The 14,219-nt window shown below is 35.8% G+C and overlaps 1 protein-coding gene across 1 annotated transcript in view; it reads left to right on the top strand.

Moving 5' to 3' along the window:
• The window catches only part of DLG4 (discs large MAGUK scaffold protein 4), a 403,179-nt gene that overhangs the window by 169,313 nt on the left and 219,647 nt on the right, over positions 1–14,219 (top strand). The window contains exon 2 of the mRNA XM_053718431.1: positions 6,152–6,316. Within this exon, the coding sequence (XP_053574406.1) occupies positions 6,152–6,316 (165 nt within the window). The remainder of the gene's footprint in view (positions 1–6,151; positions 6,317–14,219) is intronic.

The raw sequence follows: 14,219 nt of genomic DNA, 5'->3' as shown, positions 1-14,219 counted from the left end.
AATTTGACGCCTCGCTCGCCGCGACTAAGCTGATGTACTTAACTTTCAGTTGAATTGTCTGGCCAATTATTAACACGTGACATGCAAGGTGTCACGAACATCATAGTAGTCACGGGAATAGAATTTTGCTCCTATAAAAGTTCAACTTATCTAAACAACTTTATTATTGTTCAAAATTTTTTGAAGAGTGATAACAGAGCGTTATTTTTGTAATATTTATTTACAATTTGGATATGGCTTCATCTGGATCTGATAATATATAAATATTAATATAAAAATAATTATAAAGATTGACAACTATACAATACAAATTTAAAATATAGATTACTCTTTAATTACAGTTGACAAATTGGGCGCAATTTATGTACATGGAAATGAGAGACAAATTAGACACCAGTTATGCACAAGTACAATGCTGATATTACTGCCTTTTATATATGTCTAGACTGGCGTCTAGATTGACTTTCCTATTGTTTCGTACCTTGCCCGCCACCTAAAAGGTGGCGAGGCAAAAATAACGAGGTGGGAGCGGAAATTGTAGCGAGCGGACAAATAGATTTTTTAGTACATTCGTTTTTGGCGAGTTGGTGGTCAAATGTGTCTAATTACAGTGAAAAATGGAGCGGTAGCGAGGTTTGGCGGATAAGTACGCTCGCAATTTTAAAGATGCGAGTTTTAACATAATTGACGGCTTTGTACATATCAGTTTGCGAATTTTGACGCGAGATTTGTTGCGGGTAGCTCGCTGACTGCTTAGTACATGGAGCCCCAAGCCCCTTTTACACAAAAATAAATATTTTTTTAACATGCTCAACTGACACTTTTTTAAGCATGATAGAACATGTTTGGTTCTTTGTTGTATTGATTTGTCTGTATGTTTGAGTTTTAGTGATATCCTTTATTGTTGTTCAAAACTGAATCATTTCTTAGATCTCTTTAAAGAAATTATAATTCAGAAGAGATTTTCTTAAGTGTTTTCTTTCTTTCTAACAGTTTGTTGTTTTCATAATGTGCAGACACAGCAGCATTTTTTTAGAGTGTGTGTCCTATCACTAAAGGGAGTGATCTGCACTCTTTAGCTTTATAGGGAGTGAGCTTGGAATATTATGGTCATTACGGTGTCAGCATCCCCCCTACGTCTCTGTGATTGGTCAGGAATCCCCTGGGTCAGCTCATGAGAGGGGAGATGGATTGTGAAGGACAAATAGAATGAGACACTGAGACAGTGACAGAGAAGGGGGCAGTTATTGATATACATACAGAAATTAGGAGAGAACGACATGGGGATAGCTAAATGAATAGGAAAGGAGGATACAAACTGAAAGAGAGTGTATACAAAGGGAGGAAGCCTTTCTGAAGAGGAGAATATTTGTAGACAAGGAGAAAACCATAAACAAAGAGGTAGAACATGTATAAAGAGTGAATAAAGAGACACAATTGGAGATAGCACAAAAGGAGAATATACTTAGAACAAGAACATATATAGTGAGAGTGAAGAGTGATGTGTAATATATATATATAAATAGCAAGATTCTGGAGAGGTGTATATAGTGAGAGTGACCAGAAGTGTATAGAGTTTATATAGAGGAATACAGAGTGAAATTATGAAGAGGTATAAATAACAAGATTGTCAACTAGTGCAGGTAGTAGGAGTAAGTATAGGCGAGGACAACTGTGTTTAGGAAGAGTGAGAGTGAGGACATATAAAATTGACAAGATATGTATGTAGCGAAAGTGAGGAAAGGTATAAAAAAGTTGAGAGGCTCGAGGGTGTATATAGCAAGTGTGTGACGTTTTTTAGTGCGAGAGCATTAGGCGTTATATGGATGGCGCGCCTGTACTGCTGACCTATGATCTTGGTCAGTATGGGCCTGACTGGCACCCTCTGTGAGCCACCAGCTTGCCTACCCCCTGTCACTTGCCAGTGCAGACTCACCTTCAGCTGTTCAACATTGTCTGTAATGTTTGGTTGCAAGGTAAGCAGAAAGAATTTGGCATAGAATCTAAAAAGTGTATATGGTGTTAGACATGAGATATGTATTAGTGTTTTTGTTCTATCTATCTATCATCTATCTATCTATCTATCTATCTATATCTGTTTACCATATGCTGTATATTGTTACCTAAAATGTAAGAATGTCACATAATTAGGATACAAGGGTTTGTTTGGGATTAATTACTGTATTTGATAATCAGAGTAAAGGAAACATATTATTTCTGAGAAAATATACAGACAATGCTACTTTTGGCATCATATCAATAAACATACACAGCTACTGGTAGTGGTATAACATTTTTTAGGAAATATATCTTTTTGGTGAGGTCTGTTTTGCATAAGGGTTTACACAGTTTCATAACTAGTCCTCAAGGTTTGTTTTGCATAAAAGTTTACATCTCTTGATGTAATAATGAAAAGTTCCACTTATTTTCATCATTTATGAACATTTCTCAATACTATTAATTCTTCCTCAGGGAACCCCAAAAGCCCAGCATTTCTGCATTTTCATATCTGGGTACAGCTGCTCTGTGAAAATGACAGAGCCACTGACTGAGTAGACCTGTAATAGAGTAAACTTGGTAGGGACGACTTCTACATGGGAAATTAAAGAATGTCTGGGATATGTAATATTATTAAAAGAATGAATAAAGGTTTTTACTTCAGAAAGTTATGTGGGCAGACTCATTGGCCCATATTTATAAAGCTCCGTACGGAGCTTGAAAGGCCGTGTTTCTGGCGAGTCTTCAGACTCACCAGAAACACAAGTTATGAAGCAGCGGTCACAAAGACCGCTGCTCCATAACCTGTCCGCCGGCTCTGAGTAGGCGTATAGACATCTCCGGAAATCAACCCGATCGAGTACGATCGGGTTGATTGACACCCCCCTGCTGGCGGCCTCTGCAGGGGGTGGCGTTGCACCAGCAGCTCTTGTGAGATGCTGGTGCAATGCTGAATCGCCGTATTCAGCGAGGTCTGTCGGACCTGATCCGTACTGTCGGATCAGGTCCGACAGACCTTGATAAATAGAGGCCATTGAGTCTTCTGGTCTTTTTATAGTGTTGGAATCTGTTACTGATTCCTTGAGCTAGATTAGAATAGTACTGGTATTACAGTCCTCTCTACTTAGTAAAACTGACAGTTTTTTAATGCTATCATTTAATATTGTCAATGTGTAAGTACATGTGGATTTTCTACACACAATGCCATTAAGGGTATTAATGTATCTGGAATTACTTTTTGTGTTAATTTTCTGCAGCATGGAAACAATATTTGGAATACAAGTGGCAAAGTAACATAGCATCACAATACAATACAGTTTAGTCCTGTATTAAAACCTGCCTTATTGTCAGCTATGTTGGTGGACTAATATATTGATATATTGATGTGTACTGCACGCGTATAATAAGTTGAGATGTTTAACCCAAAAATAGACCACTGTTTGAAGCAGGCTGATAAGGGAGAAACTCATTTTTAAATGAATGGATATGTTGATCCTTTGTTATTCAGTGGAATATGTGCTGTTTTGCAGCCTAATGTTAAAGGGACATAAGGCCCAACATATTTCTTTCATGATTTAGGTAGAGCATACAATTTTAAACAACGTTCCAATTTACTTTTATTATTTCATTTGCTTCCTTCTCTTGTGCTCCTTTGCTGAAATATGTATCTAGGAAAGCGGCGCAGGAGCAGCAAAGAACCTAGGTTCTAGCTGCTGATTGGTGGCTGCATATAAATACAGATTGTCATTGGCTCACACATGTGTTCAGTTAGAAACCAGTAGTGCATTGCTGCTCCTTCAACAAAGCATATCAAAAGACTGAAACACATTTGATAATAGAAGTAAACTGGGAAGTTGTTTAAAATGGTATGTTCTACCTAAATCATGAAATAAAAATTTAGGGCTTCATGTCCCTTTAAGTAACTGAATGAACTTGCTGATTATGAAGGAGTAGCATTTGAAGATTTCTTAATTGACCACTAATTGACCACTAAAAGCATCCAGAAAAGACTATTGATAAAATGATACTCAGGTCTTGGATGTAAAAAAAAAAAGGGCGATACCAAAGCTTTGTAAGTTCCCTTAGGAATGGAATGATAACAGATGGCTTGTACTACTGGTAGGCAACACATGGCTCAATGGTCTTACATTGCAGCAGCAACCTGGTTCTCTAGAGATTCTAGACAGCAAAGGTGTTCAGACATATTCAGACCTTTTGAATGTCCTGATTTTGAGTGGAATATTATTTTCATGTCCCGGGTTAGAGAGCCAATTGCAGAAATGTCTCAAATAATGGGACACATAATTATGGATGAACTGCCATATATATATATATATATATATATATATATATATATATATATATACATACATACATACATATATATAGTGGACCCTCCAGAGAGGATGAGCATAAGTAGGGTGACCATTTTGCCGCTTTAAAAAGGGACACATGAAAAATACATATGCCAGGGTTCTTATAAAAAAACATTTCTTTAAACAGCCCTGAAAACAGCCCTGACATATGTATTTTTCATATGTGTCCCTTTTTAAAGCGGCAATATGGTCACCCTAAGCATGAGTCTTCTACGGAGAAGAGAAGCAAGTTCTTCTCTAAGCTTAAATATTAGCTTTATGAATTAGTAACATGCACCGTGTGTATTGCAAAAAGGGAGAGACAGATGAAAAATGTGGGATCACCACCATCTGCTTAACTGTAAGCTTATATAAGCATTTGCTGCATATAAACAACATGTGGCGGTACTGTGCAGATCGAGTAAGAGTGCTGCAAAACACCTCCACGATTAAGAAAAAATATTGTAAAAATCACTGGAGAGCTTCATTGTAAAGGTTGGACAACACTGCTCTCCAAAATGTACTTTTTAAAAAAATGTATTTATTTATTATTTTTTTAAATTGTCTTTTTTTTAATTAACTTTTTTTGAAAGTTACACTATAGAATAGCTTAAGAAATCTCTTGGCTTTTATATGCATGTACAAGGTGCACCAGATAGGTTGGTAACTTAAATCTAATTTTGTGTTGTCCTTGCTGGAAACAGCAACCAATAGTCATGTGCATTTGTTAGTTAATTGGCAATAACTTATAAAAAAAAAATGCAGAATATGGCCACAGGCAACAGCCTTTGGTTATTTTTCTGCATCGGATTTACTAATAAATATCTAGGCAAATAACCAACAAATGCAAGTCTTCTAATCAAAGTGTCTCATCAGAAAAATGAAAAATAAATCCCTCATGTCCTAAACCTCTATATACAGAGTTAGTTATTAGATTTATAATAAAATGCAATTAATAACAGGAATTATTTATTTGTTAAGCGGCAACTTATATTTGCAGTGCTATGAGCATTAGGTGCATAACAATTTGGTAATAATTAGACAAGACAATTACATAAATTAATCAGGGAAAATATACCATGAGTTACCATCAGGGTGTAAATTCTTTATTACCTTCTTGCAAGGAAGAATTAATTAGCTCTTAAATAGGTAAAAAACCCTACTGCAATGGGGGAAGGGTTAACTTTATTAAACAATAATTTTACTATTAAAGCGTTGCTTTCCAACTTCACTGACCAGCAAGCAGACCCTGTCCTACAAACCCCACTATGAGAAATGAGCACACCCTCCTTCTCCAGGTCAATCCAGATAAGAGGGACCATGCAGAGGACCACTGGAATGATAGACCACTCTAACGTTGTCTGACACACCACTGCCCCCCCCCCCTTGCTTATCAAACTTTAACTTTAGAGTATTTGCACCTGGTGTCGCCTAACGGAAAGGTGCCGCCACCTTTGCTTTATCCTACCAAGGGGTTAAAAAGCCCCCCGAACCTCTCAGCCCAACGGTCCCCCACCCAAAAAACTGCTAGTCCTGAAGGGGAGGCTCCATTCTACCCATTAAGGCACCCTGGACTTACAAAATGATATACATATGAATGATACATATGAATCAGATTCCTTTTCATTGTATATTTACCGTTAAACAGATTTGAGTTATTGATAATCAGCATGGTACAAGCTCAAGGTTCCCATCTGTTGTTGCTTAACTAAAATTAGAGGGATAGCGGTAGGGTGAAATTAAATACATCTATATGCCATATACTAATGTGTGTCGGAATTTCTCCTTTCTTGTTACAGAAATATCGTTATCAAGATGATGACTCTCCACCTCTTGAACACAGTCCTGCTCATCTCGCCAACCCTATGAAAGCCCCAGAATTAGTCCACGTATCGGAGAAAAACCTATCACAGATTGAGAATGTGCATGGCTATGTTTCCCACTCCCACATCTCCCCAATGAAGGTAAGGGTTACTTTCTCTAAGATTATTACTGAATACTTTGGGCAATTTCATTTTTCAAATATAGACTGTGTTACATGAAGGTAAAGGTGTGTAACTCTGGGACTCCCCTTATAAAGCAGATTATCTATACATCTAAGGCATTCCTATATTAAGGGGAGATCTTATACCCTGGAGACCTATAAAGTTAGATTGTATACCTCTAGAACAATGCCCCATGAAGTTAAGTAGCTATATTTCCAGTACTTGTACCTATGCAGGTAAGTGTTTGTACCTACAGGGCTTCTGTATGTTTAGCTTATAGATGGTTCTTCTGTATAATTATGTATATACCATTGGAAATGCCCACTGTGCAGATGAATGCATCTATGTCTCTCTGTATTCTGTATTTACTGTGGGGATTTGTAGACCCCATGTCTTAATTATGAGTGTGTGCATTTATATGGTAGTAAGCTGCAGTAATGAGCATGTATATCGATATGGCAAGATTCTGCTTTTGTGAGAATGGTTACCTTGAGGACAAGATACCTTGAAGATAAACATGTGTTCCTCTAGGACAGCATCTTTAGGACGTAAACATGTTTTACTTTAGAGAGCACAGTAACCTGGTTGGCGAGGATGTCACTCTCTAGGACAATAATATGTTCTGCAGAGCAAATATTTCTCTATAACACTATTTAGAAAAACTTTCATTTTATTATTTTGCCTCCTGTTCATGTAATTTTCTTTCATGATTCAGATAGAACATACAATTTTAAACAACTTTTCAATTTACTTCTATTATCTAATTTGCTTAGCATTCTTGGTATCCTCTGTTGAAGAGCACACCTAGGTAGGCTGGTAGCTAACTGCTGATTGGGAGCTGCACAAATATGCCTCTTTTTATTGGCTGACTAATAGTTCCCAACTGTGCATTGTTGCTCCTTCAATAAAGGATACCAAAGGAACAAAAATGATAATAGAAGTACATTGGAAAGTTATCTCTATCTAAATCTTGAAAGAAACATTTTGGGTTCATGCCCCTTTTAAGATGTGTACCTCTTTGTCAGTAGAATTTAGTGTAAGTATGAGTACAAACAACACGTGTGGCTATGTGTATGTTCCCTTGACAGTATGCTATGGTGCTAGCATGTGTACTTCTAGGACAGTAGTATTTGTAAGTGATAATGACTACCTCCAGCACAGTATCTATGGGCGTAGCATGTGTACTTCTAGGACAGTAGTATTTGTAAGTGATAATGACTACCTCCAGCACAGTATCTATGGGCGTAGCATGTGTACTTCTAGGACAGTAGTATTTGTAAGTGATAATGACTACCTCCAGCACAGTATCTATGGGCGTAGCATGTGTACTTCTAGGACAGTAGTATTTGTAAGTGATAATGACTACCTCCAGCACAGTATCTATGGGCGTAGCATGTGTACTTCTAGGACAGTAGTATTTGTAAGTGATAATGACTACCTCCAGCACAGTATCTATGGGCGTAGCATGTGTACTTCTAGGACAGTAGTATTTGTAAGTGATAATGACTACCTCCAGCACAGTATCTATGGGCGTAGCATGTGTAACTCAAGATCATGTGGTTGTTAATAGTCATATATGTAGCTTTTGTTTTTGTGCTGACCTAGGCAGTAAGAAATCTGATTCCCCCCAAACACCCTTCCAATTTTAGCTCATGTTTATTTTGTATATTTCTCACAACTAGAGGTACCGAGATGGGTCATGCACGCCTACTAAACAGCCAGAGATACGTCATTTACCATAAAATTAATATATACAACATTTGTAGAGCATAGGAGTGGGACTATGTCTTGCCCTAGGGTTACCTCTCACAGGGAAAGAATACAAGTGGAGGGTTATTTAACGCGTTCGCTCGAGCGTTAACTGCGCTAGAAGTAAGCTTTTTACGCAAGTTGGATTGCGCTCATATTACAAGTTGAAAGTAAACTGTTTTCACTTGTGCGCTAACCAGACGCGTGTAAAAACCTGAATATACAAGACCACCACGCAATAACCTATTCCCCCATAAAAGTAAATTGAGAAAACAAAAAATCACCCTACTTGCGTGCAAACCTGATCTTATATTCTCAAGTGCACTAACCTGAAATGGAAATATGAATATTTAACATTTTAATGTTCTTCACATAACAGAATATGTTCTATTTATTAATAAATACATATTTCTACATACTGTATATCTTATGGTATTTTGGTACAATATCTATCTATCTATCTATCTATCTATCTATCTATCTATCTATCTATCTATCCACACACATACCTAAATGTATATATAATTATGTATAGGAATATCTATTTATAAATATTTAGAACATTCTGCTATGTGCAGAACATTGGAATGTGAAATATTTACAGTAAATACATAGTTAAAACTATTTTTTAAATATGAATCTTGCATAAATATGTGTTTTTTCATGTTTTCATCTACTTAACTGCAAAGGGCTCTAATGTACTTCAATATATGTACAGAGGTCTCGCTAACACAACGCACGTTAACTTCAATTGTACTCAAGTGATCGCATTTACTTTTAACTTGTAATATGAACGAAAAACCCAATTTGGGCAAACAACCGCCACAAATCCCTTATTGCTTGCGCACAACAGTAAGCGCACTACTCCTAATATAGCCCACAATGTGTTACGTCTCTAAACCCAGCTTTAAGCACAGACCTACTTGACCTAGGTCAGAATGTATGATGGTAATTACATTTAACTCTAGGATCCTGTCCTATGCTAATGAAAATGTCCACCTTTACCTTTGATGTTGTATATATGTACTCCTAGCTTATAACCATGCAATGATGAATATTTAGACTTCTTGGCCAGTTGTGGGCAAAAGTGACTTTCGAGTTTTACTTCTTCTGTGCTGTCTTTTCCACCAGATATCTAAGTATCCTGTGCAAATACATAAACCTAAGTGACTGAAGTAGTCTGATATGTTTGCTATACATGTATTAGACTAGAATAGATGTATTGTAAAGGTTATGCTGAGGACTCAAGAATTGAAGATATACAGATATTGTATTGCTGTTGGCTGTCCATAATTGCTCTAAGATTTAATGATGAGTGCGTATCTCCTGCACAGTAGCTTTTGACCTTTATGTATAAATAAAGATAACTCAGTTATTTGCTGTACACCTTCTTTTACTACACAAAAGAAAGGGTAAACAGTAAATACCTGGTTTTCAAAAGCGCTAAATGCGAAACTACTATTTTGCATTGTATGCAAGTGCAACACTTAAAGTGACATAATACTCATATGCTAAATCACTTGAAAGTGATGCTGCATATCTGTAAAAAGCTGACATGAAAATATCACCTGATCTCATGAGATTTCAAAGTAAGCTTCCATAAAATGAATAGGAAAATAACATGACTGACTGCAAGTCCTGAGACTAGTATCCTTATTGGGTAGTTAAAGTCTCTTTACAGTTAAGACTTCAGAGCTCTTGCCGAAAAAAAAGTTGCACAAAACACATCAAAAATACATTACAAAGTACAATTACACTTTCTAATAAAATTATTAAAACACATATTGCACACAAAGTTATAAAGGCTCAAACATAGAAGTTCTCAGGTGTTAGAAAAAGAAAGGCAGACAAAGGGCTTTAACATTGAGATACTTACATATACATGTCTAAAGATAGATATGTATGTATATATTTATGTCTATATATGTGTATATATGTATTTACAGACATATATACACATATAAACACATAAATGCATATGAATACATATTTAGACACATATAGAAGTGAATTGGAGCCCATTTGCAGTTAAGTAAATGAAAATATGTAAAAGCATAATTATGCAATATTCATTTTTAATAAAGGTTTTTGACTATGTATTTACTGTAAATATTATACATTCCAATGTTCTGCATATAGCGGAATATGTTTTAAGTATTTCTAAATAGATATTCACACACATATATATATATATATATATATATATATATTTACCTACCTATATATAATCATCTATATTGTACCAAAATACCATGAGATATATACAGAAATATGTATTTATGAATAAATAGAACATATTCTGTTATGTGTAGAACATTGGAATGCGAAATATTCATATTTTCATGTGGGGTTAGCGTAAATGAAAAAATGCGATCGTGTTTGTGTAAAAGTGGGGTTTTTTTCTCCTTTTTTCCCCCCATGACTTCTATGGGAGAATACATGAAAACGCATGCAATAATCAAACTTCAGATTTTTGAGCTATCCAGGATAGTGCGAGAGCAAAATCAGTATTACTTTCAACTCATAATATGAGCTCAACCCGACTAGTGCAAAAATCTTAATTCTAGCACAATTAACGCTCAAGCTCCATTTGTAGTCTGGCCCTATGAGTATAATATTAATTTTATGACCCTTTAAATTGTCTTGGTGTGTTTATATCAGTATGAAAATGTATCCTTTCTACTCATAAATAAATATGACAAAGGCCAATAGCCATTAAAGCAAATGCATCTCCTTCTAGCTGGGCCCTGGGCTTCTAGCTGGGCTTGCAAGTTTTTTTTTCAGTGACCCTTAGCTTCACTGAACAGAAAACAGACATCAGTAATTTGTTATAAAAAATCAGTTCCACATTACTCATTAGGTAAAGTTCGGTGCTATACTATATTGATACTACTGAAGCATAAAACTCTTCACACATACATACACACACACACACATGTATATATACACATACATACACACACAGATGTATATATACACATACATACACACACACACACACATGTATATATACACATACATACACACACACATGTATATATACACATACATACACACACATGTATATATACACATACATACACACACATGTATATATACACATACATACACACACACACACATGTATATATACACATACATACACACACACATGTATATATACACATACATACACACACATGTATATATACACATACATACACACACACGTATATATACACATACATACATACACACATGTATATATACACATACACCTTTGACCTCTTCTTAGTCCTGCCCCTTGTCATATATATTTTATCCCTATTAAAAGAACATTAAAAACTTAGGACAAGATTACGAGTGGAGTGCTATTTAGCGGTTTCACTGGAGCGTTAACACTTCTAGAAGTAATCTGCTTGTGCATGCGTGTTTATTGCTCGTATTACAGGTGGAAAGTAAAAGTTTTGCGCGCAAGCAAAACCTGACGCGTGCTAACCCAAGAACTTCGGATATAGTGACTGCACTAACATATTATCCCCATAGACTTCAATGGAGAGAGAAGAAGAAAAACCTAAAATTTATCTCTTGTGCGCTAACCCGATAGGAGTAATTAATATTTCACATTCCAAATGTTCTTCACATACAGGAAAATGTTTTATTTTATTTTAAATATATATTCCAATATATGTGTATGTATATATATATATATATATATATACACACCTAAATATATATTCCTATATATATATATATATATATATATATAGATATAAATTGTACTTTAACATTTTCACATATATTTAGAAATATATATTTAATAATAATAATGAAAAAAATTCTGTGTGAAGAGCATTGGAATGTAAAATATATGGAACACACTTCGGGTTTGACGCTTTAGGTTTAATGCTTATGAAGAATGAATTATCTTAAAGCGCATTATGTAAATATTATATATAAAATATTGATAAAAATATTACTAATTATTAATAATTATTATAGTTACTGTAAAAAAAAATAATATATATATATATATATATATATATATTATATGGAATATTTAGAATTTTTCAGTATAGCTATAATAAATATTTACATTAATTATTAATATTTTTAATGCTTAATATTTACATAATGCGCCTTAAGAAAACGCATTCTTCATGTGCACCAACCCGACACCGCATTAGATGTAAAGTGCGCAACCCGAAGCACGTTACGCATATTTTACATTCCAATGTTCTTCACATAGATTTTTTTTGCAATTTTTAGTGTTAAATATATATTTCTATATGTATATCTGATAATGTTAATTAATGTAATTAAAGGGCCATAATACCCAAATGTTTAAACACTTGAAAGTGATGCAGTATAGCTGTTAAAAGCTGACTAGAAAATATCACATGAACATCTCTATGTAAAAAAGAAAGATATTTTACCTCAAAAGTTCCTCAGTAGCCACATCCCTTTGTAAAGGACTTCTAAGCAGCATATCAGTATGTCTGTCCCGGGACAGCCGAAGGGATGAGCCTCGTGCACTCTCATGTTATTTCCCTATTCAGTTTAAAGGAAGTTTACAATGAAATCTTATGAGAGTTAAGTCAAATCTCATGAGATCACAGTAAAAGAGTTCATGACCTCAGCGCTGCTGTTCATTTTTTCATTTTTTATTTTTTTTACCTGCAGCTGGGCAGTAACTGAGTATAACTTTGTACACAGAACTTACTCTGCTGAGCTGAGGAAATTGTGAGGTAAAATATCTTCCTTTTTTACATAGAGATGCTCAGGTGATATTTTCCTGTCAGCTTTTTAGAGTTATACTGCATCAATTATAAGTGATTTAGCATATGAGTATTATGTCCCTTCAATGTAAAATATTATTATTAATGTTAATGTATGGACAGTGCTATATTCTCTATATGTATAGGCCCCACTCCAGGCCCTGGAATCAGTCTCCATTACATAATGTATAATGAAGGTTGTGGGGTACAGTAATGGAGACTAAGGGGACCTTGGTGACAAACCCTAATGGAGACTTAAATTAGTCTGCAAATGGAACTTCTAACATAAACTTAAAACAGAATTATGACAGAGGGATTGGGCCCAAAATAGAGACTGTCACTTATTAATAATAGGTACACTTGGGACATATAGTTAAGATTGAGGGGGCTTAGAAAGAGCTCCCAGAAGCTTTCATACCCACTTGAGAATACCCCTACCCAAAAATAAAGACCCCCACCACCACCATTAGCAAAGACACTGTGAATGCACTCCTCCACAGTTTCTTTCTGCATCTTCCCTCTCTTCTTTCGATATATAATGCAGATTACAGTGTGTAGAGCCCTTTACACACTCCACTTTTTCTTACTTTTCTTCTCTTGTCTATCAGATGGCCGATGGCTGTTGGAGTGATGCTGGCAACTGGGCAGGGCAGGCAAGTAAAAGTTGGACAGTGAATGAGTAAGGTGATGTCCTCATCATTGCATGACTATGATCGCTGCCGCCTCTGCAATGTCTAGGAGAATTAAAAATGCTGTGGAACAGAATCCACTCTTCCTCTGCAGATTCCACTCTACATTACAGAGAGCCGTGTAGCAACGTGTGTGTATGTGTGGTGGTGGGTGGGGGGGGAAGTGTTTTTGACCTGCTTGTCGCTACGTCTCCTCATTCATCTAAATTAATTTTTTGAGCGAGCAATCACCTATCGGGTTGCCACACTTGTCATGGACCTATTTAGGGGCATGGAGCTGCTGCTTCACCAGCCCTGATGAGTGTATGGGTGTTAGATATAAGGGGCAAAGTTCCAGGGGAGTATCTGGCCCCTCTTGCCCCCCTCCCCTCCGGACGCCCTTGCACTGCAGGTATATTAAGGAGAGTTTCCGCACAAGTGCAAATAGGTCAGCACTGGAATGCAATGAAAGGCAAATTTCAACATGGTGGCACCCATGACTAGATGGAGGTATGGAATATCCTCAATACTAAGAATATAAAAAGTATTTAGTTTTTAATGTCCCTTTAATTCTGCAACAATACCTTTTTGCCACTATTAAACTTTTGCTCCTTAAATAAATGCAACTTAAAACATTTATTGATATAGCAGTTTAATGTGTTTTGTAAATAGCAAGCCATAACTGTTTTCTTCAAGTGTCAAAAAGTG

The sequence above is a fragment of the Bombina bombina genome, chromosome 6 (assembly GCF_027579735.1).
Source record: "Bombina bombina isolate aBomBom1 chromosome 6, aBomBom1.pri, whole genome shotgun sequence".
Taxonomy (NCBI): Eukaryota; Metazoa; Chordata; class Amphibia; order Anura; family Bombinatoridae; genus Bombina; species Bombina bombina.
Note: the sequence above shows the minus strand (reverse complement) of the source record. Positions and strands in the feature narration are given on the sequence as shown.